This window comes from Mauremys reevesii, linkage group 4 (genome assembly GCF_016161935.1).
Source record: "Mauremys reevesii isolate NIE-2019 linkage group 4, ASM1616193v1, whole genome shotgun sequence".
NCBI lineage: Eukaryota > Metazoa > Chordata > Testudines > Geoemydidae > Mauremys > Mauremys reevesii.
Genome location: NC_052626.1, coordinates 63,615,044 through 63,642,503, shown reverse-complemented (window position 1 = coordinate 63,642,503; position 27,460 = coordinate 63,615,044). Strand labels below are relative to the sequence as shown.

At 42.2% G+C, this 27,460-nt stretch overlaps 1 protein-coding gene across 10 annotated transcripts in view; it reads right to left on the bottom strand.

Moving 5' to 3' along the window:
* The window catches only part of MIDEAS (mitotic deacetylase associated SANT domain protein), an 87,983-nt gene that overhangs the window by 3,728 nt on the left and 56,795 nt on the right, over positions 1-27,460 (bottom strand). For 8 of the 10 annotated variants that reach the window (XM_039533208.1, XM_039533209.1, XM_039533212.1 and 5 more), the window contains 10 exons: positions 18,586-20,272; positions 15,600-15,914; positions 13,661-14,006; positions 13,085-13,151; positions 10,003-10,145; positions 6,713-6,816; positions 5,379-5,454; positions 4,259-4,347; positions 712-861; positions 18-176 (listed from right to left, as the gene is read on the bottom strand). In XM_039533208.1, the coding sequence (XP_039389142.1) occupies positions 18-176; positions 712-861; positions 4,259-4,347; positions 5,379-5,454; positions 6,713-6,816; positions 10,003-10,145; positions 13,085-13,151; positions 13,661-14,006; positions 15,600-15,914; positions 18,586-20,046 (2,910 nt within the window). In that variant the 5' untranslated portion in view covers positions 20,047-20,272. Of the gene's footprint in view, positions 1-17; positions 177-711; positions 862-4,258; positions 4,348-5,378; positions 5,455-6,712; positions 6,817-10,002; positions 10,146-13,084; positions 13,152-13,660; positions 14,007-15,599; positions 15,915-18,585; positions 20,273-23,222; positions 23,311-26,527; positions 26,641-27,460 lie in introns of all 10 variants that reach the window. The other 2 variants (XM_039533214.1, XM_039533215.1) reach the window with 2 other exon arrangements.

Here is a 27,460-nt window from a genome sequence, read left to right as displayed (position 1 = left end):
CCCAGTGCAACACTGACCACTTCATTGGCTTGTAGTGTCTGCGTGGCCTTCGGAGGCACTGTGCTCTTCCTGTCATCCAACCCTTCCTCCTTCTCAGCCACCTCCTCCACGTGCGTATGATCCTCATTGTAATTCTCCTTTCTGGGAGGAAGAACACGTGCAAACCTATGGGAACTCTTGACAAGAAGAAATGATAAAGAGACACAGTTAGTATTTTCTTCTTCAAGCTTCAGCTCTATGGCAGGTCAAGGTAATTATGTGAAAAAGGATAGGAGGCTGAGCCTAGTGAACTGTAAAAGGGCTCGTGTAGCCGCATTATGCTGACTGGAGAAAGAGCTCCTGTCGACACAATAAAACCAGCTCAACAAGCGGCGATAGCTATGTCGGCGGGAGAGCATCTCTCACTGACATAGCTCTGTGCACACCAGCACTTATGCTGGCAAAACGTAGGTCATTCAAGGGGGTGTTTTTTTCCATACCCCTGAGCAAAAGTTTTGCCAACATAAGTGGCAGTGTAGACGTGGCCTTAGAAACACAAGAGTTTCTAATCAGACAGTTACTTAAGGAATCTATGCAATAGTTAGGACAATATTTATTATTTCTTGTATATATGTAGCATCAGTAAAATTATAAAGAGTGAACTGTGATTCAATCCATGAAGTTTGCATTTGGCACAAAAGCCAAAAGCAGGCAAGGGGGTTGGGTGGTTACCTTGATATCAACCTCAGCTTCATCCTTCATAGACTTCTCATTAGTGGCATCAATGTCCCCAAAAATTAAGGTCCCATTCCGACCAATTTTCACTTGTTTTTTGTATGTGTAGTAAAACTCTACACACTGGGCCACCGTCTTGGTTTTTATCTGGTGTTTAAAAAAAAAAATTAAAAAAGAGGAAAAAAAGGAAAACTCCTTTTAAAGGGTATATTAGTACTCATTAAAGGTGTAATTACAAGTCACTTTACATTGTAATTTTCTTTTCCAACAAAATCTTTCTATTATATGAAAACTGTTTTAAGTTATTTACACTGTGTTACATTTCCCACAAATCTTTTCTTTAGCCTCCACTGGAATTACTTAGGGCTAGATTCTGGCACCTTTACTCACACTGAGCAGCACTTTAGGCTGAATAATCCCATAAGTTTCAATTGGGCTACTTGCACAATATGGTACTAGTCAACACAAGGATGGCAGAACTGGCACTGAGGCCTAGTCTACACTAGGAAATTAGGTTGATATAACTATGTCGCTCTAGGGGTTGAAAAATCTACACCCAAGTGACCAGGGCCGGATTAAGGCAGGGGCTTTAGAGGCTGCCGCCCAGAGCCCTGGCTCAAGGGTGGCCCAGCAAAAATAAATCACAGGCTGCAATCTCCAACTCCGGGCAGCTAAAAGTCCCACAGCGCAGCAGGGTGGCTCAGGCAGGATGCCTGCATGCTGTGGCCACACGCTGCTCCCAGAAGTGGCTGGCTGCTAGTACGTCTCTGTGACCCCTGGTGTGTGTTGGGGGAAGGCAGGTCCGCACACTGCCCCCCGCCCCAGTATCAGACCTGCAGCTCCCAATGGGAGCAGCCAACGGGAGCTACAGTTGCGGCACTTGTGTGTCTGCACTGCCCGCTCCCACACACTGGTCTCTCAGCAGCTGCTTCCGGGAGCAGCGTGGAGCCACAGCATGCAGGCAGCCTGCCTGAACCCCGCTGTGCCACAGCCTGGGAGCTGCCTGTAGTAAGTGCCTCCTGGCTGGAGCCTGCAACTTGGACCCCTCCTCCACCCTCAACCTCCTGCCCCAGATCAGAATCCCCTTCTGCACCCAAACTGCTTCCCAGACCCCGCACTCCCTCTTGCACCCCAGTCCCCTGCCACAGCCCCCTTATGCAGCAAACTCCCTCCCAGGAAAAATACTTGTATACAGGAGTCCCACAAAATCTAATAGGCCTGGGCCCATAGAAGAGTTAATCTGGCCCTGCAAGTGACACAGTTAAACCATTAGATGGCATTAAGTTGACGGGAGAATTCTCCTGTCAACCTACCTATCGCCTCTCAGGGAAGTGGCGTCCCTATGCACATAGGGAAACCCCTCTGATCAACACAGGTAGGGTCTTCACTGAAGTGCTACAGCAGTGCAGCTGGAGCAGTGCCACTGTAGGGGTTTATGTGTAGACAAGCCCGAGGATATGCCTACACTGCAGGTAAGGGAGTCTCTCTCAGCATGGGTGGACACACGCGGTGTGGATGTTGTGGCTGGAGCTTGGGCTCTCACACTCATGCATTCCCCTAGACTTAAAAGCCCAAGCTGCAGACTGCGCTGAAACGTCCAGACTGCTATTTTGAGCTCATTAAGCTCAAGTCCTGGTAATGAGCGTCTGTCTACCCAGGCTGGGAGGCTCGCAACCAGCTGCAATGTAGACATACAAAGATAAATGGGTGCTCCCTAAGGAACAATTGAGTTATCAGGCATCAGAGCAGACTTACAGCTTCTTGGGAGGTATTTAGTTTCCAACAGCATATTAGCTAAGGAACAACCAGAAAGCAAGTCTAAGAGATCGGGAGGAAGGCTTGCAGATGTTTTCATTTCTGTACCCATCTGGGAACACATGATCATCAGCAGACCCAGGAACAATTACACATTTTCTATCTGTGACGTATTTGAGAGTTTGGAGGCAGAGTATCAGCTTTTGTGAAAGCCTAGGCATTAACAAGTTAATACAAAGTTTTGGATATTTGTTATTTATTCATGAGAAATTTGAAAACTACTCCTGACTTTCTTTTTTTCCTGGAGCTTTCCCTCCAATGGAAACATCTTCATGATGGGTTAAAATGGAGAGGAGGCATTTACTAAAAGGACACTTTTACTGTCTCTAACTTTTATAGATCACTGGAAGTAAAACTACTAGATATTTCACCAATCACAAATCCATTTATTACTCCTGTGGGGATTCTGCACCAAAAAATTAAAAATTTTGTGCCAAAAAAATTAAAAATTCTGCAAAATTCTGCATATTTTATTTGTCAAAATAATGCAATATAATCACATCAGTTTTACTTGTTTTGGTAATTTATTTAAACTACAATACAGAAAAAAGTCACAATAACTATTCAGCATTTCCTAAACACATGAAAGTTGACTTACAAACACTTCGTAACTAATACCCTGCATTACAGTTATAATCCTGGATTTTCCTTTAAATTACATTACAGAATGCCAAACAGCAAAAAAGTAGAATGTCATTTTAAATTGCTCAGAGACTTCCACAGATAAAAGTCATACAGTTTTGCTAATCATTGTCGAGGACGTGGCTGGGTACTTTGGGAAGTGCTTGCTTCTGATTGTCCTGACTTTTTATTGACTGCTTGGTAAACGTTTTATTTGCCCTCAAACTTTTTTTTTTTTTTTTTAAAAGGGTAAGTACAATAAATCCTGAGCTGTAATCTTATCCTATTGTGCCACTTTGGCACAGGAAAAAAGTGAGAAAGCACATAGATCTTCCTAGCTGATTCCCTTACTGTCATTTATAATAAGGCTCTCTGGCATATAATAATCACTCCGGCAATGTAGGTACTTTAACCTTTTACAGGTTTTATGCTCCAAGAGGAATCGACTGAGAATGGAAACAGTTAATGAACAACAGGAACATTAACAATATTACTACACAGATAGGCTGCTACATTTCTGCCTGCAGGAAAGAGCCTTCCTCATGCATAATAAAAAGACCTGTCCCTCCACACCCCTGGTGAGCCACAATAGCAAGCGAGAGACACAGAGTCTCTCTCGCCTGTTGGCAGGCACGCATGCCCAGCCCCTCCCCGTGATGGTGATAGTCTCCCCCTCTCCCCCTGCAGTGATTTGCATATCTGAGACTGCTCCAGGGCCAGGCACATCGGAACTGACTCATTGCCTGGGCTACCGGGGAAAAGGCGAATGTCCCCCTGCAGATTTCTTTTGCATTTTTCTGCACAGGGGGCACAGAAATATGTGGGCCATATGAATTCTGCACCTCTGCAGGGGAACAGAATTTTGTCAAGAGTAATCTATGGGCCATTTTACCACAATGGGAATTTTTCCCATTCAGTTTTGTAACTGGGCTACTTGAGTGTTACCGGAGCACTACCCTCACTTTATAAATATATTCTGTGTAACTGATCTGTGCCCTGGGCTAAATGAGAGAGATTGGATTGATTAATGGGGGGGGTGGATTAATAAGTGGCACTATGTTTTTAATGTGTTTTCTATGTGTATTAAGTAATTGGCAGAGTAACTTACAAGTTTCTGGACCAGGAAAAAGTCTTTCTTGTAGATTGCAATGCCTTTGTTGAAAAGTTTCTTCTCATCAACTTTCCACCTGTCTGATCCTATAAGTAAAGAAGTTTAAACTGAAACCTATTTCATTTCAAGCTTTTAGTCTTCTAGTTGTTTTTTCTTTAGGTTACCTTTAAATAAAATCAGCCCAAACTATATGCAGTTCATGACACATTTGAAGTAGTCTTAGTACAATAATACTCTTGCACCTCCAACAAGAAAACACACAATCCAGAATGTCCCTTAGCCCTCCCACATTCTTTCTTTATCCACACAGCCACAGTGGAAAGTACTCTGGTCGTGTCAAAGAGCTGTTGTACTTGTAATGTGAACAGATGTGTAATTTTTGTGCACTAGAGATGGAGCTATTGAGCTTCTCTCTACCCTCACCAGACCAAGGTCTCCCAGAGTTACCTAGGGCCATCCTCAGTCACGAAAGATACTATCTTGCAATTGGTTATATACTGAGTGAGGGTACAGACAGACACAGCTACATCGGACATTGCAGTTTTGCTTCCATAGAGGAAACAATGAGATGCAATAACCTGCTAGTGTCTGAGCTCTCTAACGTCCTACTGTAAGCAGCATAGGTTACTAGCGACTGGAAATTCTCCCACTAATACTCTCTCTCATTTCCCTGCTATGAATTCATGCCACAGAGGTTGCAGTTCTGAGATTTGGACAGTCCTTCCATCACCCATAAGCCTCCCTTCTGTAATCGCTCTCTGTGAAGACATCCAGTCCCTTGACAAGCCTGGGTATACAAAAAAGTGGCCCAGTGACTAGTGGTGCATGCAGCACACTAGCAAATCCTAAGTGTCATGACAGCTGCAGGCAAGAATCTCTGCAATTCACCACTTCACTCATCCAGGCAAGGGATGATGTCTAATTCCTATAAAGCTTCCTGAAAAAAAAAAAAAAAAAAAAGTATGACACTATATCAATATTAAAAGAGCAGCAACAACCACCATCACCTGCTGTGCAAAAGGGTGAAGGAGGATCAGTTAAAATATCCCTATCTGCAGCTAGGGCTGCCAGCTACAAAGGAAGCAGAGGCAGCTGCGCTGAGTTCCCCTCAGCATACCTGTGTAGTGATAGTCTGCCAGTGGGTGGTGTGGCGATCGCATTGGCCTCTTCAGCAACAATTTGGTCAAAGTAGCCTAAGAGACAGTACAACAACAGAATTAGCTTCATGTAGGACACTAATTTATACAGGTATAACAACAAAGAACATCAGGCAATCCCCTTAGTATCATCCTCTATCAGCAGATTAATTGTATTAAAAGCTCTCTTTCCCACCCTATGCTCTAGCGTTTGGAACAGCAAAATGTGAGTCAAGACACCAGCATTCCGATCTTGATTCTCTGGTACCTTGGGCAAGTGACCTCACCTCTCCATGCCTCCACTTTTCCATCTGTAAATTGGATAAAATACTACTCACCTACTCTAGCTCATAAAAGGTGTTGAGAGATATGATTATTATTCCCACAGATGAAAGGCTCTATAGAAGTATTATCTTGTGTAGTGATGATCCCATGTAGCATGTGCTCTCTTACAAAGCCAGTTTCCACTGGCCACCACTCCTTTGCAGATTCAGAACACCAGTGAAATGAGTTTAGAAATCTCAGCTCACTTGAGTAAACAATATTCCAAAATAAAATGGAAGGATCACTTCAGCAGAAGAAATTTATCTCAGCGACTATAAAGCCACTCAATTGTAGCCACTTTTTATTTGCACTTAAACTATAGTTACCATTTGTCCTGAAGTTAGAGATGTTTATGAAAGACTGGTGCACTAAACAGCTACATTTTGCAATTTTACAGCATTTATCAAAGAAATCAGTGTTTTATAAAAATAAATGGTTATAAACTGCTGCAAGGTAGGTAAGTATATCCATTTCACAGATAGGCAAAGAGAGGTTAAGTGATTTGCCTAGGGTCACAAAGAGAGTCAGTGACAAAGGCAAAAATTGAACCCGGGAGTCCTAACTCCCAGTCTCATGCTGTAAAACCAGTAGACAAATGTTCCGTCACATGAGACTTGTCTTCCAATTTAGATGGCAAGTGAATTTAGTTTAGCAATTTCAGCCATTTGATCCCTGCAAGCTAAAACCAGAAACCACATACAGTCTGATGCAGTTTGACATTTTTAGCAGTCTCTGCCTAGGAGAGGCCAAAGACTGAAATAGCGAGGATGGTGCAGGTCAAAATCTGGCTTCTGCAGAGCTGTGAGGGGCCAGATTGGGAATAGCGACAGGAAGAGGTGATGAGCATTAGGATTCAGATGTATTGGCAGAACTGTGTAGTGCTTTGCAAGCTTCCTTCTTTCAAATAAGCTTCTTGCTTGTGCAACCAGTCCTTGATTATAGTGAGCAATAACAATCCCAAAAGCTAGACAGAACATTGAAGAGGACTCACCAGAATGTTTCCCTTTGCTTCATACAAGACATGCAGCGCCAGCTCCTGATTGGTACCAGCCCCAGGAAAAATACTTGAACAGGCAGCAGTTAGCAGATTTTCCACTATTACCAGGTAAGTGCCATCAAATCCAAAAAAGGGATGGGGTGGAAGAAGCAAAAGATCAGATTAAGAAACAGAAAAGTAGTTGCTATTTTTTCCCATATTCAATGAGTTTGGTTGGTGTGGGTCTCAGCATAGTTTTCGATGAGCTAGTGCCCACATATATCTTGGGCAACAATAGGATTTGCATTATTTTATCCTAATTGGTCCTTTCCACTCAAAAACTAGAGAAACCAGGAAAGAACATAAGATTGAATGATCACAGAACTTGAACTCCCTCTCACTCTAAGAAAGGATGGTGAATCCAGGTGATGTTCAGATAAGATATAATAATGCAGGACTAAGGGGAAGGGAAGAAAGCCAAGACTGAATGAACATCAATGTTGAATTTCCCTCTTACTCGGGGGGCGGGGGGGGAGGTGGAAGGTATTTCCTCTCTAGGTTAGCATTTAAGAACACTATGGGAGCAAGGCGAGAAAATACAAATCTGAATGAACGTACAAATACCATTTCCTTCTTTTTCGAGAAAAGGCTGCTCAAGAGCTACTGCTTCAGTAAGTGAACAAACCAAGGATTCAGGCCAGCTCTACCCTACATCGGTGGTTCTCAAACTAGGGCCGCTGCTTGTTCAGGGAAAGCCCCTGGTGGGCCAGGCCGGTTTGTTTACCTGCCGTGTCCGTTGGTTTGGCCAATCATGGCTTCCAGTGGCCATGGTTCACCGCTCCGGGTCAATGGGGGCTGCAGGAAGCGGCACGGGACGAGGGATGTGCTGGCCGCCCTTCCTGCAGCCCCCCATTGGCCTGGAGCGGCAAACCACGGCCCGGGGGAGCCACGATTGGCCGAACCTGTGGACGCGTCAGGTAAAGAAACCAGCGTGGCCCGCCAGGGGCTTTCCCTGAGCAAGCAGCAGCCCTAGTTTGAGAACCACTGCTCTACATAGTTTTGTTGGCACAGCTCTGTTGGTCGGGGTGTGGTGGTGGGGGAAATCACCTCCCCTAGCTGGCACAGCTATGCCAGAAAAACCTCTAATGCAGGCCCAGCTATGTAAAAAAAAAAGGCATTTTTCAAAATTCTTCGGCGAATCAAAAAACATCTTTGTTTCCACTTTCCGGCATTTTGACAAAAGCAAAGGGAAGGAGGACTGAGTTGACAAAATGTATGGGGGAGAAAGTGGTGGTGCCACCACCTCTCTTATAACTTTAGCCCACTTGTTGAGGCACTCACCTGGGATGTGGGACCCTGAGACTACACTATGAGCGCTACAGCTACACCATTGTAGTGTACACACCTGCTACAGTGACGGAATTATTATTCAGGAGACAGTAGCTAGGTCAACAGAAGAATTCTTCCATTGAGCTACTAGTGTCTATTCTGGGGCTTAGGTTGGCTTAACTAAGTCTCTCACAACCCTGAGCAATGTAGCTAGGGGTCAATCTAAGTTTTAGTTGTAGACCTGTCCCTAGATGCAATTCCCCCCTCTGCCTGATGCAGAAATGGGATTTGAACTTGGGCTTTCCACATTGCATGAGAGTGCCCTAGCCATTAGGCTATGTGATATTCTGGTGTGGGGCGCTCTCAATTTCTCCACTTGTTCCACTTTTTATAAATAGTCATTGGAGCAGGGACTTGAACTTGGCTCTCCCACCTCCCAGGTGAGTACCCTAACCACACTGTAGTCAGTCTCATTATTTCTCTGGCCAAATGACTATCCATCGTCATCATGAATGACTATGAATTGCCACTGTGAATGACAACAGATAGCCATTTGGCCAGAGAAATAATGAAAATGACTCTACAGTCTGGTAATTAGAGCATTCCCCTGGGAGATGGGAAACTTACCCCATGCCATGGGCTGTGTGTGTCCCCTGTGTCTCCCTCATCAGACACCAATGTCCCCAAGTCTCTCCTCCATGCCAGGTGCTCTATGTAAGCCCCATTCCCCCATCTTATTCCTTTTCCCTCTGTCTGGGACAGAAGTCATTTAGGTGTCAATATTTTTAAATTGTAGTGGGAGGATGGGCAGAGCTGAGATGGGGGCTACTGTTATGCTGGAAGGTGTCAATGGCTGGCTGCCATCAACTGGTTCTTTGATCTTCAGACAATTGAAGAGGTGGTTGAAGCTGCTGGGTGCTAACCAGATGCTAGAATTCCATGTATTCCCCAATTTCAGTTTTTCCACTTTTCACCAAAAATCTATAGGGTTCTGCCCGCTGCCCACTTAGAACATTCCCTGAAATTTTGGAACTGATCTGATACAAACATACAAAAGTTATATTACAGACAAAGAAATGCCATAGAATTGAAGGAGACAACGTAAGTAAAGGAATACCTTTTATTGGATCAACTTCTGTTGGTGGAACAACAAATGCAAAACCTGCAGACCTATCTCCACTGCTATGATGATCAATACTACCCACAACACACCTTTCAAGATTCATGGGTCCTACACATGCTTATTGTAACACGTAGCATACCTCATCCAGTGCATCAATGCACAAAAAAAACTGTGAAAACCAGAAAATCATACGCTCTCAACACAACACACAGAAAAAAAAAAAAGACAACATCTCACCTACCACTGCAAACAAACTCTTTTCACAAAGTGATCACTTCATATTTGACTTTCAATGCTAGTGCAGGTTTCCCTTGAGGAGAACACCTTCAAAAGGTGAGCCTGGGAACTTAAATTCACAACTCTGTCAGCATAGACAGCGTCTTCACTGAAGCACTACAGCAGTGCAACTGAATCGCTGCAGCATTTTAAAGAGTAGACAAGCCCTGAGACATTCTGCTTCCTTCCCCAGACCTGAAGAGCTCTCCGTAGCTCCAAAGCTCATACCTTCCACCAACAGAAGTTGGTCCAATAAAAGATGTTACCTCACCTACCTTTTCTCTCTCATATCCTGGGACCAACACAGCTACAACAACACTGCAAAAACAGAGTTGAATGTAATGCCTTGCTTCACTCGGCCAATGATCTAATTTGTCCTTTCTGCCCTTTCAGGTCTATGAAACCTTGTTCTCCATAATTTTCCACAAGAAGTTTTCAACAGCACTCAGTGAAACCTGACACTTGATCAGTAGTGTGAAGCTATTTAAAATGGAGCCTAAGGTAGAGGACACAGCTACCCTACCAAAGCTGCTATTTTTTGTTTGGGGTCCATTTACCAATCTCTCCAGACCCTTACCATTCTCTTGAGTAGCTTTGTTGATTTCCAGGTCCCCCCATGGCTGCCACACCATGTCTGCCTTGTGCTTGTCAGCTGATGCCAAAGATCTGTCTTGGAGCACAGGGATTTCTGCTTGAAACCGGGATCCCACATTGATTCGCCTGGGAAATGGAGAACAAATAATGACAATGTTCACCTCACAATATCTTCTAAAAACACAATCAATCCCAAAGAGACAAAAACATAGGCCACATGATAGCTATAAGGCAAGAACAACATTCAGTAACTAGTACTACTTGAGTCAGACCTAAGATGGTGACCTAGAGGCGAAAGGCTCCATGCCCTTTTACCGATTTCTAGTGTTGTTTTATTAATTATGTTGTTCTATTTAATGAGAGGGTCCCTTAGAACTGCTGAACTTCAACTCAGTCTCTAATCTGAGGTCTGATTACTTACAAAGCACCCAGCTCTAATACAAATTAAGACCATTCAAGCAGTATATTAGCTTCTAGTAGTTTTCCCCTGGTTCTCCTAACTGACCTATGTGCAGGACAGAAGCGGTGCTATCCAGACTCGAAATCAGAGAGATTTCATTACAGGAGGAAAGGAGAAGAAAATCCACAACCAGCCCCACTGAGCACAGCTGCACACTGTACTATTTCATGAGTCCAAATATGAGTCCAACCTTTGACTACCCTCTTTCTCACTTCATATCTCTGCCATCATTTGACTTACTGAGCAGCATTAACAGGTGGCTTGAGATAGACTGAGCAACTGAACCACAGACAGGCAACTCAAAATGAAGTATAGGGTAAGTATGAACTATGGTCACATGTTGGCAGACCCAAGAATAAAAATTAGTAGATCACACTAAAAATATCTTTTCTACAGAATAAAAATGTCTCCTGTCATCCCCTCCTCCATTTTTTAAAAATTAGTTCCAAGAAAGAATTTAGAATTAGAATCACATTATCAGGCATACACAGATCTGCCATCTGTAGGGACATGAGGTGAGGCTGAATGTCACAGCACAGGCGGTTGCCGTGCTCAGGAAGTCTGTTTCCAAGAAAAGCTACTATGCTGCAAAATAATTTATTTGAGAGATGGGATGAATAACATTCTGTTAGTCTGAAGACCAATTACGTTACTACTTGCAACAGTTATTGATAATGCCCAATGCCCTGAGCCTGTAAACACTTATGCACATACTAGCTTAACTTCAGTGGGACTTTTCAGGGTTGTAAACATGATTGGGCCAAGCAGAAAAGTTAAGCATGTGCGTTTTTGCAGAATTGGGGCCCAAGAGTGATTGCAAGATAGATCCTTGCATCCCACTCCTTGAAATGGAATTGTCCCCATTTCCTGCTCTATCAAGCCATGCAGGTCATAAGGAGGGGTAAGGTAGGTAAGTAGAATTAGCACTGGAAAGGGAACTCATCTTCTGTATTAATGTCTTCATAAATGTTAAGTGTGACAAGCTACCTTATAAGAAACAGTGAAAATGTCAAACTGCAATTTTGATATATTTAGATAATCCGATCAGTTTTAAAGGGGGACTACATCAGGCCAAGAACAGATTAGAAAAAAGAAAAAAAAGTTTGGAGGCCCAGGAGAAAGAAAAAGAAGCATCAAGAACACCCTCAATGGATAATATTGCTGGAAAAAAACAAGTCACTACATACCCACAATGAAAAACTCAAATCTACCTTTCACTGGCATGATTTGCGGATATGGACCTAACTGAACCAGAGGGCTCACACCACAATGCCCTATGATGCCAAACATTTTACAAGTAGGCACAGAAAAGAACCATTACTTTTAGTCTTCAACCTGACCTTTCCCGTGCTTGTTCCGCTTAAAACAAAAGCGCAAGAAATTTTTGGCCATAAGAGCTTAGGCGAAATGGTGAATCTGACTGCAACCCGAAACCTCCAAAGATAAAGTTTCACAAATTCCAGTGAAGGTTCACATTGTTTGCTGGCACAATTCTACTGATTTAATAAGTTATACCAAACTGAGAATTTGGCCCAAATCAATTACGTATTTTGTGACTCAAAGGCCATGATCTAGATGAAGAAATTGATCTCTTGATGACAATAGTGGTCAACACCAGGTTCCATTGCACTGGTGTGAAACAATTTAACAAGTGACTAACAAAATGGTTGAAGAAAGCATGACAGGGGCTATGTTTACACTACGGAGCCTATGCCCTAGTGTTGATGCAGCATACACCAATAAAAGCAGGTTTTTTGCAGGTATAGGAATATCACCTGTCTGAATAGCTATGTCAACTTCTGTCACCACAGTTATGCCTATGCTGGTGGTTTAATCAGCATGGCTATGACGATCAGGAGTGTTTTTTCACACTCCTGGCTGACACAGTTATGCCGATATAAGTTTTAAGTGTAGACCAAGCCTCATATTGGATGGAATTTGCAAAGGTGCTGAAAATGGTTCCATCTCATGTACAATAGTAGTTAAACCATTTTCAGCACCAGTTGCTATAAGTTCTAGAATCACCAGATAGTAGCAAGATAAAGTAGAGAGAACATGATTAATGCAATTTTTATTTTTAGGGTTAAAGGTTCCCCATTGTTTTGCTAACTCAGTTACCATTATTTAAAAGAAAAGAAAGAAAGAGAAAGCCCTATGAATTTGTTCCTGAAGCTGGTTAAATTCTGAAAATTAACTATGTTTGTCCATTCTGTGCTTTGCCTTCCCTTTAAGAAGCAATATTTCCTAACTCTTAAAAAAGTATACAAGATGCATAATAATGTTTATGCATGGTGAAATGACACAGTGACCCTGTCACCTTTAGCTAACTACAGTAGTTCAAATTCAGCCCAGCAACTGAACAGTAGTGATGGAAAATAGTTACCACTGTGGCAACTGTTCAGTGGACCATTAGAAATTATATTTAGTGCATGAAGAAAACCCTACACTCACTCATAGCAGTGAGTTTGTAAATTTCTAAAAGATAAACCAACAAAAGGGGACTCTGCGGCACTTTCCTATCCTCCTAAATCTGGAAGCCGTGTAAGGAATACACGCTTGCCATCAAGCGAGGTGGAGGATTTTGTATGATTGTATTGATACTTACGGTTCAATGCTGACTGGAGTGGCCTCCCCCATTACTGAAAGGATGGGAGGGGTGACTTCTGAACTATCTGTAAGACAAGCAACAGACTTGCTCAAAACTCATCAATTTTATGTTTGGGACAGATGTGGAAGTATGTGAACACCACATCAGAGCACAGACTTTCCATCACCCAAAACAGGCATTCAACTGCCAAAGAACAGTAAGCTGAAGAGGGATTTTTGAATTTTCACCCACCATTTCATTCTGGTCCACCATCTTCATGACAGTAACCCATCCCTTAAAGCAAACTCTCTCATACATCAGCTAAACTAATCCCATGCTTGAGAGAACAACTAACTCTTTCAAGACTAAATCTTTTCTTTAGGAAGTCAGTAGGGGGTGCAGGTGATCAATGGTGGGTTGATCCCAAGTAACATCTCTAAATATGGCAGCATCGCTTCTGCTATATCCCACTTCCCCGAGTCTCCCAACAGGAAGCTCCACATCCAGCTATCTATAACTGTCTAAGAGAGCCATAATTTCATTCATGTTGGCACTCAGCCTCCCACTCCCAACAAGACAAAGAAAAGAACTTACTAGATCTGAGCAGAGTCCTGTGAGTACTTTTAGGGGTCATTGGAGGTGGAATTGAGTGACCACTAGCAGAGAGAATAGCATTGAAATACAGCCCAGACCCTTCTCTCACTGGGCTGAGAATTGGTGGAGGTGTGTAAGGAGGTAGCTCAAAGTTCCTATCTGAAGGGTGATCTGCAAGGCGCACAGGTGAGCGTAAGTGGCTCTGATATGGAGTGATGCTGGAATAGACTGGAGGGACAATGAAGGTGCCTGCTTTCGGTGGTATGAAGAGTGGCTCAGGTCTTGGGCGCTGCTTTGGTTTCCGGGAAAAGCCCTCTGATTCCTCCTTTGGAACAGCATCTTCATGCTACAAAAAGAAAACAAATCTTTTGAATACAACCTTCTAAACCAGGGGTTCTCAAAGTGTGGGTCACAACCTCATTTTGATGAGGTCCCCAGGGCAGAAAGCCCCAACCCAGAGGTCCACGGGAAAAGGGAAGCTGAAGCCCCAGCCAGCCTGCCCACCTCTCCGCAGGCGACTGTGGGCTGAAGCACTGAAAAAAACAAACACACAAAGGTCAGGTCTCGCTGTTGAAGATGACCTCTGTCTTTACCTCAGCCACACAGAGCCCCACTTCAAGGATTTGTGTTCATCAATGCAAGCTCACCCCTCCCATTATGTGCATATTTATTTTTATTTTTTAACTACTGGATATAAAGATTGTCTTGTGATTGTATTGTGCATTAAAATATTTAGTGGCTACTTTTAGTTGATACGGCCTTGTAATGCATTTTTTATTTAAAATACTAACTATTCTGAGTAACACAGGGTACGGGGATCATGCAGTAACTTTTCTTGTCAGAAGCGGGTTGCGGAGCAATTAAGTTTGAGAAACACTGATCTAAACACTAAATTGTATTGTAATGATACCTTCAGATTGCTTAAAAAATTTCAGTGAGATGACATGCTCAGTGCACTGCAGGATAGGAGCTGGCTAGGGCTTCTTAAGAGGCACTCCATGCAGCCCTAATGGGGGGACAACTATTATTCAGCGACAACACTTCTGGTAGATTATAAAGTTGCATTTACAGGCTCCAGACAGAGGTCCAGTCTGATGCTGGGTTAGAAAGATGGCAGTTACAACGTGGTGGTCATGAAGGGGGGAGATGGGATTTTAACAGAACTCTGACACATACAGATGACCTCACAGGGTGAGAGGAGGAATAAGTCACTTTGAATGATAGAACAGAGGAAAATCCAAGGGTCTTTTCTCAAAAGTCTGCAGCTGCTTAGGAACTATATACTATTTGTCATCTCTCCAGCCAGCAAAATTATCCACTATAATCCTTTATCTCAATCCCTCTCTTCTGACTAGATGCAATATTAAAATAAATAAATAAAAAATAGATATTGAGGGAACCCCAACAAGGGATTCTTATAACATCATGGTAGCCATGTGAACAAAGGTCCAGTTTGGGACTTAGAACCCAAAGATAGGCACATAGTTTTACAACTCAAAGTTACCTGTGCATGAATGGTAAAAATGTCCCTTATTTAGAGCATAGCTCTGCTAAATGAAGATCACTTGAATAGAGCAAGCTTCCAACAGCAAACACATTATTTACCCAGACACACATTTTGTCTACCTTAATTTCCTCTATCCTTCAGACTTTTTGTGGGCATTACTTGGCTATTTTAGTACCAGCAATAGGCCTCAAAAAGCCAATGGTTCTCCACAGATTAGCCATCAGATGGCAGGGGTGCACTTAAAAAACCCAACCCTCTACATACAGAACTCAGATATGGTCTCTGAATCAAATTCAGCCAAAGACCAGGTGTCCCTTTCAAGTTTAGGAGACTCAAACTACTCATTCACAATTTAAAAAGTTGTTTCAACAGAAAGGATGAAGCTGGGTACATAGATCCAGCAGACTTCTAGGTCTATTAACGTGACCATACCTGGACTGAGGTTTCCATGTTGGAGCTGCGATTGGATCTTCTTCGGGTGACTATCACAGAGGGCTTGCGTTCACAAAGACCTCGATCATTTGCCAGCACCCTCTGGAGTTTCCCTTCCTCACCCTTTTCCTTCCCAATAGCTTGCAAATCGAATTTCCTCACGGGCACAGACACAGGCATGATTAGAGGAACAAGGCTGCTATCTTCCCGGGGTCTCTTGGAGGCTTGTGGAGAACTGGCAAATTCCAAAACACTTTTGGCTGCTGCAGGTGCTGCAGCCACCACATTCTTCTTCTCTTCTGAAGTATCCAATTCCTGAAGACAAGAAGAAAAAAATCCCACATGCACCTTAAAAGTTTTACATCACCCACCTTTTAATTAGACAATGTGTCACTTTCAGTCTAAATCTCTTATTTCAGGGTTCCATGGTATTCTCAACACATCGTTCTCTTAGCTGGAAAGTACTCAGAACTACAATACCTGGGAAAAAGGATACTTTATCTGAACTATCTTCCAAAGTTGGCAAAACTATTTTAGAGTTGTCCCATCTATTTCAATTGGGGTTAGAAACAGTATCAAACTACTCTCTTGATCCTTCATTCCCACATCCATAGTTTTACATTTTGTTTTCCAGATTGACTTATGCCCTGCAAATAACTTCCCCAATACCCCCTAATGTGCTTATGAGGAAGTATTTTCATTATTTGGGGAACATCTGTATATTGCAGTTCCAAGTGTCTGACTTTTGATCCAAATTCCTGAACTATAACATACCTGCTTTCCCTGGTTCTCTCTCTTCTTTGAGAGCTCCTATAATTGAATTTCTTGACCAAAGAACTAAAAACTGACTTTTGTACTATAGTTTATCCAGTGGAAATGTACTTTACTAAAATGAATAAACAAACCTCTTTCATCAGCTCTGTGATCCCCTACCCTTCTTATATATGTTCTTTGCATAAGCTACAACAATCAGGTAGGTGCCTTTTGGATTTGTGCTCAGTAGGTTTTCCGATCAGCGGAAAGGAGTCAACAGTGGAAGCAGCATCTTGTATTGTGGGACAGAAAACCACTGGACTGAGGAGAGTGGGGGAGCAGACCACACTCCTACAAACAAACATATGTCTTCTCTCTCTCACACGCATCCACCCACTGATCCACTGGAGTTAACCCCTTAAAAATGTAGAGTTCATTAGCCCCAGAAGGATATCTTTGAAAATCTCATCTTGAATGTATAAAATTATCTAGAAGAGTGGGGTGAACAGAATCTCTTCCATTTGGGCCACTGTGGAATCAAACCCTCTTCACTGCTCATTGGGGAGAACAAACAGAATTGGTCATAAATATTGCTCTCTTTTGTCCTCAAGTTGCTAACCATGGCAATATGCAGGCATGACTAGGGGTGAAATTTCTTGTTTCAACTGTCAATTCTATATGATCTCCCCAAGCCTTTTCTTAAGTACACAACCAGATCTCTCTAACTGCACTCACCATGCCGGTGATCAGATTGCGTGTAATGCAGCTCTACTTGGATAAGTACAAGCATGTTGTGGGTGAGAGGGCAATGGATAAGCAAGAGAGTACATATTTCACATTGCTAACTACTCCCCAGTTTTCTACCAAGTGTGCTAACAAGTAACTTGCTCAATAGGAATGGCACAGCAAGGAAAAGATGATCATGTTCACAAGGTCGATTAACTAACTGATGAAGGTTTTTGTTGGTCTTCTGTGGAACAGATTTAGCAGCGTGTGTGCACTTCTTCTGACCTGCTCACAAAAACTGAATAAACTACACATCCCTGTATAGAGTGGATAGGCAAAGCAGCCACTGAGCAAGCAGGAGATTAAGGGGGGGAAATGGCAAAAAGGAAATGTTTTTATTTTTCTTGTCACTGTTCTCCAATACACCGCTGCAAAGATAGTTATATATCCTGAAATCCATGCTTTGTTCCCCACCACCTCCACCCCATTCAGCAATGAAGTCTTCAGAGAAAAGGATATTTTACCTTCCCATGTGAGGGATTCACTGTAAGACCAGTCTAAGCAAGGTTGGAAGAGAACATAGCTCTCAGTTATGCCCCTTAGTTCTTGGCCTCCTATTTCCTCATCTCACCATGTGACATGATACTATGCAGCTTACGGCTATGGAACATTAGAGGGAGCAATGGAGTGATTGCTCTTATCTCTTATTCACCAAGAGATAGTGCATCTTCCCCAACAAGTCCTACAAAGGCTCCTACAGGCCTTTGTCCTATAGGTTAACCAGATTTCTTCATGGCTGTCTCAATTTGGAATTTTAAAAATTTATTTAATTTTTTAAAAATATTTTAAAATGATTTGTTAAAGATGTCCTCCTTTATGTTTTGACTGAGGATTAGTCAAGAGAAAGAAGTCAGGTGAAACAGGCCATAAGAAACCAAGCCAAGCAGATTTACACCTGTTATTCTAAATTCTTGATCAGCTTGAATAACTAGCTATATTTTAATTTTGAGAACCCGGGTCAGGAGTTTTATTCAATACCAGTGGGGTAAATGACACCGCTCAGGTAACTGCACTGCACTATGAGATCACTCTCATACACGTAAGAGTTTCTGTAACCAGGTCCCATCCCCCACCCTGCTACCATTCCAGAGCTGACTCTGCAGTAGTATACTCTGTCTCTCTTCGATTAGGTTAAGTATCAGGGGGTAGTGTGTTAGTCTGTATCCACAAAAAACAACAAGAAGTCCGGTGGCACCTTAAAGAATAACAGATTTATTTGAGCATAAGCTTTTGTGGGTAAAAAACCATCCGAAGAACTGATTTTTTTACCCATGAAAGCTTATGCTGAAATAAATCTGTTAGTCTTTAAGGTGTCACTGAACTCCTTGCTGTTTTCGATTAGGTTGACTTCCCACACGTTTTTTTCTCTGAGAACTGTATTTTCAGGATGTGATATGGTATGGGGGCTATTTTAGAAATGCTATATTGGTCAGGAGGTATCCCTTACCTTGTCATTTTGAAGAGAAGCCAGCTCAACAGCCTTTTGTGCCAGAGTTAGAAGGTTGGCCTCTTGAGAAACACACCGTTTTCTTCGGGTGCTCTGGATCACACCACCTCTCACCCCCACAAAGTCATTAGTTCTCTGAGTGGTTTCTTCGGTCATTGCCACTTGCTTCTCCCCATCTCTGCTATTATAGGATGTGGCCGGCCTCTCTGTGTCAGGCTGGTTCAACTCATTACTACTCAGGGTCTCCTTTTGTCCCAGGGGTGTTCTCGTGGGCTGTGGATAGCTACCCTTGTTGTGGCCCAGAGCTTCAGTCTCATGCTGAAACTGGAGTCCTTGCTGCTGTGGTTGCCAGTGATGCAGGAACAGATTGCTAGCTTGTTCCTCTACTGGTTTAGAAGCCAATATTTCTCCTGAAGAAGCGGATGGCAAAATACCTTCCTTGGAGAGTCTCCTTGATCTCCTTGGAAAGGGTATCTGGGTCTGAGGTAGCACAGTCTGTTGGTTTTGCTCTGTTAGGGCTTTCAAGAGTTCCTGGTTCCTCTCCGGTTGCTGGTACTGGTGGGCCACCATATGATGCTGGGGTGCTGTTGCTGCCACATGGGGCTGTGCTATAGAAGCAGCTTGCTGGAGGTTGAAGGCTTGCGTGGTGGCCTGTTGCTGCTGTTGTGGGTAGAAGTTTTCAAACAGTTGCAGCTGAGGAAGAGACTGTTGTTTCTGCTGCGTAGTAAAGACTGGGTTGGAGGAAGCTGGGGCTTGTTGAAAGACATGTAACAATTCAGGAAGGCCTTGCTTCTGGCCTTGGTGACCGAATGCAAGCTGGAAAGGCTGTAAAGGTAGAGTCTGATTCTGCTGTTGCTGCTTCTGCATCTGGTGATACGAATTCATTTGAGCTTGCTGTCTCATCAGTGCTTGTTGTTCCAGCTGAATCTTCTGGGCCATCATCTGCTGAACAGCAGCATCTCCATATATTTCTAGCTGCGGCACCTCCATTTCTTTTTCCTGGCTTCTTTTCAGAGCTTCAGGATGGCCATAAAAACCTGGGGCACTGGCACTGTGGTGGACCCCTTTCTGATTGCCCCCATAGACCACACTGTGGTTCCATGCCGCAGGTGAAGGCTGCCAACTGGAATCAATCCTCTCAGGCAACCTGCTCCCCATCAATGAGTTCTGCCATTTGACAGCAGCCAGCTGCTGAGACATCATCATGGAATCCCCCCTATCTTGAGTATAAACAACGGAGTTCATCAAGGCAACATTGTTGGGAGCACCAGTTAAACCCCCTGCTTTAGAAAGCTCCATAGTTTGTGAAGCAGGTATTTCCCCTCCATGTCCATAGTACTGTCCTTCCTTCAGCTGCTGTTGCAGTTCTTTCGATGGCACAGCTACATCCTGCTCATTAAAATATGCAATCCGTTTCCCAGCCCTCTTGTTTGAAGACTTTTGTTGAGCCTGAAGATTCATGGTTCAGTCTATTCCCAGTTACACACACAGATTTACAACCCACCCATCTCAAAGACTGGGGGAAGAAAAGACACCAAACAGTTCACTTCCCCATCCAGTTCCAGTTCCGTACAAATCCAAATGGAAGTGCCTCCACCTCCTTTTCCTCTGTGCGCCTTTCCCTTTCTTCTTTCTGCTCTTCTTGTCTGCAGTTCAGAGGATGCTGGAGTCTACTTGATCACAATGCCTGAAACAGAGAATGAACATCAGTCAGTCACCAGTAAGGAGCACAAAACAGCAATAGGACATCAGATGGCATATACACCCTCAGAATCAGCAAACAGCAAGGTCTGTGCCTGTCCCTCCTTCCAAAAAAATCATGACCAGGAAAATCTTGTCCCATGGGGAATGGAGTGGAGGAAGATAAAATAGATCTGACCCTCTGTAGAGTCTAACTGATTTATCCCACTCAAAAAGAAATAAAAAATATCAGAGTACTTTTGCACAACAAGAACAGCAGTTGCAAACAGCACTTCTGATTTCAATAATGAACACTTTAGCTCAGGGGTGCCCCAATTTAGGGCACGAGGCCGCACACGGCCCACCACAACATTTCATAAGGCCTACGTCCTGCTTCAACACAATATACTATCAGCCAATTCATCAGTGTTTTGTCGTCATGTTTACATCATTTTAGTTTATCCAAGTGTATAAATAGACAATACTGTACTTAGAAACAAACTATCTAAATACACATGAAATAAGATGAACTTAAAATATAAATCAATACCGGTGACTATTTCTTATTAAAATATGTAGGATCTGTTTGGCCCACACGACATTGCGTTTAGGTTTATGTGGCGCTCCTGTGTAAGAAGATCGGGCACCACTGCTTTAGCCCACTCTGAAGCCTTTTCTGTTCAACATTCCCACCTTCCTCCCTTCTCTCCCATCAAGCCTTTGATTTTGATTTAATTTCTTTCTTGTAAGCTGAATGATCTGCTTTTAATTCAAACCCTGAAAAAATAACAATGACTTGCTAAAACTAAAAAAGGCAAAACAATTTAAATTATCTCAGTATTCCCAAACTTCCTCTCCGAGATGGTTAAAAAAAAACAAAACAAAACAAAAACAAACACCAAAATCTTCAGCTGAACATAAAGGAAAGGTGCTCCATTCAACAGTGGGGGGCGGGGGGGAAGGGAAGTAGCCAGTAGCTGTACTGTGGAGAAATCATCTTGCTTCTGCAGCAGCCTATCGGCTTATCAGCCAAGAAACCTCTTAACAGCTCACTGCAGGCAGGACCTGCCCAACCTGCTGTACTCTCAGTGTCTTTTGCGGCAGTTAGAAGTTGCCATTTCTGTTAAGGGATTTCACACTGAATAGTGGTTTATGAAGAGTCTGGAGGCACCTTTAACAATCTTCAGACTAAATATCTGTTGGTATGCAACAGGAAAATAAGGTCCCTCAAGCACATGAATACACATAATCAAGGATGAAAAGCCACAATAAAGGAAGCCATCTTCTATGGGACATACTCCAGAACGCTCATGGACTGGCACATTCTCTTAAAAGGTGGGCTATTAATGACAGTAGTGCACCTTAAGCCTTGGATAGGAATCTTATTATCTTAAACTAAAATACATAGAAATACCAGCTCCCACGTAATGAGGCTATCCCAAACCTAGATATCATGCTATGTAGTCATGAGAATACTGATACAGACTCATCCAGTAAGTCACATTTTACAGAAGAATTATTTCTGAAATGTTTTAGATTTAAAATAATAAATAATAATAGTAATGCTATTTGTATCTATCCACCTACAAAGCTAGTCTCTCTTAGCGAACAATCTAATTGTTCAGACCTCAGCGGGAGAGAAAATGCTAATAAATGTTATAAATCTCTAAAAATGATCTAGAACAAGTTAATAAAGCCATGATTCCAAGGTAAAAAAAACCTTGGGGCCTACAGGACAAGAAGTGCCACAGATCCCATTGGAAAAGTAGGAATCTTCACATTCCAATAAGAAATAGCAACCATTTCTAGCTCTCATGAGCCCAAGACTTTGGATCTTAAATTTGTCACTTGCCCAAACCTGAATATCACCTAACCTAAGATTTGGGCGAAAGTAACTAAGTCTCTCTCTCTTTTTTTTTTTTTTTATAACGGGGTGGGGAATGGACAGGAAGGCAGGGAAGAGATGAAGAAATTCTGCATTTGGAAAGGAAAAGAACAGTTATGGCTAATGGTGTAAACATTAAAAAAAAAAAGTATTTTAAATGGCAGCTGTTTGAAACTTAGTTTTGGAATTTCACTAGTAGTCCTGGGAAGACAGGATTAGTGGGCAAAATGCGAGAGGCAGTGAAAAATGCACGGAAAAAAACTATCGTGTGGATATTACTACGACATATGGGATATGATGGTGCTTTTACTGTATTTCTTTTAAATGATTATACACACACGTTTTATAAATGATTCTTATCTATCCTGTATTTGTAAATGATTTAAATAGATTTTAAATTTAAATATTTCCTTTTTAAAAATAAACCTGTTAAAATTAAATTAGACTTCATGACTACCTATATGAGGTCTAAATTTACTAAAATAAATTAAAAATAAGCAGAATCAATGAGCCCGCCTCAAATTTAGTAAGAAATTAGTTAAAGTCTGCATTTTTATACATAAAATCAGAGGAAAGCGTTTAACTTTCGATGTCAAGCTTTACAAATATGGTATATAATATGTCATATACTACATTAGATATGTACATCATCTTCAGTCTTTACAACTGTCCTCGGGAGCCAAAAAAATCTTACCGCGTTATAGGTGAAACCACATTATATCGAACTTGCTTTGATCCGCCGAAGCGCACAGCCCCCCCCTCCGAGCACTGCTTTACCACGTTATATCCGAATTCCTGTTATATCGGGTCACGTTATATCAGGGTAGAGGTGTATTTACTTTTCCCCAAAGGGCAGTATTTTCAGTGTCTGTTGCTTAATGGAAAATATAATAGCTTAAATAAATACTCGGTCATTATTTATGTTAAATAGAAGGAAGAGGCCCCAGGAAGAGGGTAAATTTGAGCCATATCCTTTGTATATGCTCAGTCTATTTGCAGGATGGTGGGGACTCCGCCTGCTTATACAGTCTACATTACACAAACACCAGTGAACAACATAAGTCCAACTCACGGTTTGCGCAGTACACGTAAGCATACAGAACCCAACTCCTAGATTCCAGTTCAGCCCCTCATTCCTGGTCTGTGCTGCAGGGGTTGATCTGCGTTTAATAGTTTTGAGGAAAAATACATGGAGTCTCTCGGGGGTAGAAACATTTATTTGCAGTTGCTCTTTACATTTCCCCACCTCCTTCCCATTGTGAAAAGTCTGAATGACAGCCCACAAACTGACTCTACTATCTGACTTGCACAGTGACCACAACCTTCCTTTTACTATCAAAGAGAAATGAATGATGATTACAGCAAGTTGAGAACTGTGCTCAGTTTGGTGGATTTTTTTGTTTGGTTGGTTTTGGGCATTGCTAAAATAAGAGTCACCAAAGTTCAAAGCTCCCACCTGTGGAGCCGAATTGGTTGTAGAAACAGTGAGGAAGAGCAGGAAGCATAGATGCAGACTAGGAGGCCACAATTCCCATAAAACAATGGGAATGGAAAAAAGTACAGAGGGCTTGGGAGAAGGGAGAAAACACCATTAAAGAGTTTGTTTCTTCACTAACATTTAAACGGTGTATTTCATCCCAGAGAATCACAAAGCACTTTACAAACCAACACACAACTTATACTCCATCCAGGATCACTTCAACCATTACAGAAATGCAGCCTTCTTTGGGATGGCAAGGAAGCAAATGACACACAGCAGGTGTGTGCGCGTGTGTGTGTGCGCGTGTGTGTAAGGGAATTCTTAAGCAAGGAAAACAGGGCCATCTCTTATGGAGTCTGCCATGGGATTTTTAAAACCCACACAGAGCAGACAAGACATTTTCATTATTATTAATTAAAGACCCCAACAACAAGGTGCAATAAAATATTTTGTGTGTTAAAAACAGAAGTTAAACTGGATGTTCCCCTCTGCCCAAGGTCCTGTAACCTGAATCTCCTCAAACCTCACATGGCTGCAGAGTAGATTTTAAAACTGGGAAGGGGGGAGGCTGGCATGGGATTTATGCAACTTCTACCTTCAATCTAGACCAAGCTTGGCTTCCCTGCAAGTGGAATCACGGCTTGCTGTTTCAGTGAGAACTGACTCACTTCCTCTGCCTGTTTTATTGCTGTTCTCTTCCCTCCTCCTACTCCTTCACCCTGGCCATAAGCAATGGAACTCTGCCACCTAGTATGACAGAGGCCAGGGCGTGCGTTCCTTCCTTCACCGAGCACAAACTCTCTCAGCTCATTTTCCAATCCCCTTTGGACAGCACAAAAATAACTCCAAAAGAAATGAGAGACACAGGAGATGGAAAAATTCTCTTTTTAAAATCCTACCAACACACAATGTAACTAACCAAATGTGTTCAATGAAACCCTGAAAATCCACATCCCACAAGATAAGAGATGCTTTAAAATGGAACCCAGGCTGTAAACATGAACACTCTTGGACAAAAGTAATAAATGTACAGGCTTAAGAGTATTAGTGTTATTTTCCCCTTTGCTTTCTGCAGAATTGCTACAAATTTAGCAGCATTGTTTGACAGTGTGTAAGGTTATACAAATAATAGTGCCTTATGATACTACTATACCTTCCAGAACAGTCGCAAAATATTTGTTTGGAAAAAAAAATCCAATTCCTTTGCAGTTTTCCTTCCTTTGTCCTTTTTGAATTCCTATAGTACTGACTATTCAAATCTAGCCTATTGTTATCTGTACAAATTCATCTAAAACCTTAGCAGTTTCCTGTCCTCTTGCTAATGTTCAACAGACTGTTCTCAAATCAGATACCTGCCTCCCCTACTTGTTCACTGGTTTAGAATCTCTTGTAGAATTTCTCTTCTGACTTGCACTTACTTTAGTTAGAACATCTAGCAAACCCTTCCTATTTCTCTTTCAGAAACCATCAATCAAGTGTATTAGTTATTTTTTAGAAATAAATGAAGAAAATCCTTCAGATCTCAGGTTCTCTCTTACAACGTGATCAGGGCATGAGGTTTTAAAAGATTTGTTGCTGATTGCAACAGATTTCAAAGCTTGAGGACCTCAATCTTGGAAGGCGAAGGGAGTGTTGCAGTGAAAGAGAGAGGAAAAAAAAACCCAAACACCATTGCTCTGCTTTGCATCATCTTCCCAATGATTCCCCCAGTCATGCAATACAGTGAAGTGAGAAACTGGAGCAAACATAGCTGGCTAAAACCCAATCCAGAGGGAATATTGATGTGCAAGGGAAGTCTTTTTTTGGAGACAGATAAAAATTTATTCTCACCCAACACTGAAGGCATCTGAATTAAATATGGTCGGGTCATACTCTGGGTTCCATTCAGCTCCTCACCACTCCTAAAGGCCCTGAAAGCTGCAATGATCAGAAATGCCCTACACCTTCTTAAACTAGCCAAACATCTACTAATGAACTTCTAGCACAAACCCAAGAGGCCATATGGAACATCACATCCTCCTCAGGAGGGTCAACCAGAGGAAACACATTCACTCCACTGGTCCAAACTCCGCATAACTGCCAGTCAAATTTTGCTTTCAGTTCAAGATCCTTGGCCTTTTCCAAGCCCTGTATGCATAACACACCCCAGATTATCTCACGGACTGTCTATCCCTCCGCCTTGCTCTCTTGACCCAGCCTTGTGTTAGTATGCCCAGTTTGGAACAGTTGTGCTGCAGTCATTGTTCAACTAAGAAAGACTCCTCAAGTCCCACTTACCTGGAGGCTCCCAAGGGTAGGAATCTATACTGATAGTACTCAAAATAGAAAGATTTATTTGGCATTGGAGTTCTTTGAATAGATCACTGCAGATACACAATCCTGACCCTCCATCCCTCTTTCTTTGGAGTCTATATTAGAGACTATATTTTGAGAAAGTGGTAGGAATTGAGGGCTTGCAGGGCCCTTATAAAAGCTTGCATTGCTCAGGTTACAGTTTCCTCTTTTCCTCCTGGGAATTAGCATGCCTTGTCTAAGGTGCTCTAAAAACCTGGCAGTAGGAGATTGGGGTTCTCAGTGAAGCACAAAACAGTACCACCAAGTCAGCTTTCCATTTGCAAGTCTGAACCTTAAACATACTGAGTTTACATATCTCCTGTGTCTTGGAGGCGGCCATAAGGAACACTACCCACAAGCTGACAGACAAGGGAAGATTGTTTAAGTTGTATCTTCCCAAAAGAAAGTTGACCCTGTACTTACAAAGTGTGGCTCCAATCTGCATCTACCATACAAACACATTTAGTATAGTGGCCCATTGTGCAGACACAGGGTAAGGCCTGGTAATGAGACCTTCAAAAATAGCTGTCTCAGATAAACAAAAAAGACCTCTATTAACGTACATATTAAGTCTCCAACTCTCTACTTGCCCAGGATTGGCTTTTGTTTTTCCATTATTAGATGAGGTCCTTGTGCATGCAGAATGTAATAGTATGTGGTCTGGAGATGTACTTAGCTGGAAAAGAGAAGCAACAAACATCAAAATGGTAATACAACAATTATGAAAGAAGGTCAAAGGTGACCGGTAAAGGGGAAAAAAGGACTTGTGTTTTTGTATTGTTCAAAGAGGGATTGAAAGGTTGTCAGAAGAGCGTGCGCACACACACACCCCTCTACCCCCATATAATGCAACCCGATCTAACACGAATTTGGATATGACGCGGTAAAGCAGCGCTCCAGGGGGCGGGACTGCACACACTGGTGGATCAAAGCAAGTTCAATATAACACAGTTTCACCTATAAAGCGATAAGATTTTTTGGCTCCCAAGGACAGTGTTATATCGGGGTAGAGGCGTATAGAAGAAATTTAAGTCTTGTCTACTTTGGAAGATCCTAGTGACTGGAAAACTAGTGAAGTTACAACATCACAAAAATCAGAATACTGAAACTGAGTTATTAAGAAAGGAAGGGAATAGTTAAAATTATTAAAAAAACAAAGTTTTAAATAAAGACAGACATACTTGGGAGAAAGAAATCTATTTGCTAAAGATTAAACACCCTGCACCTTCAATTAAGGTATGAGAGCTCACAGATTACATTCAAGATTCCTCCAGGAAAAACAAAACAACAAAGAATTAGATTTTATATTCCTAATACTTCTGAAGTTAAAAACAAACAATACATAAATAAACCTTACAAGCCTTTTTTATACACAATAAAGCAGGACAAAAGATTCTTTGCAGGCCATCTTTAAAATAATAATCATCATCTATAGCTTAAGATGAAGCAGATCTATGTTCAGACTGCAGCATCATTGTTCCCAACTGGCAGCTTGC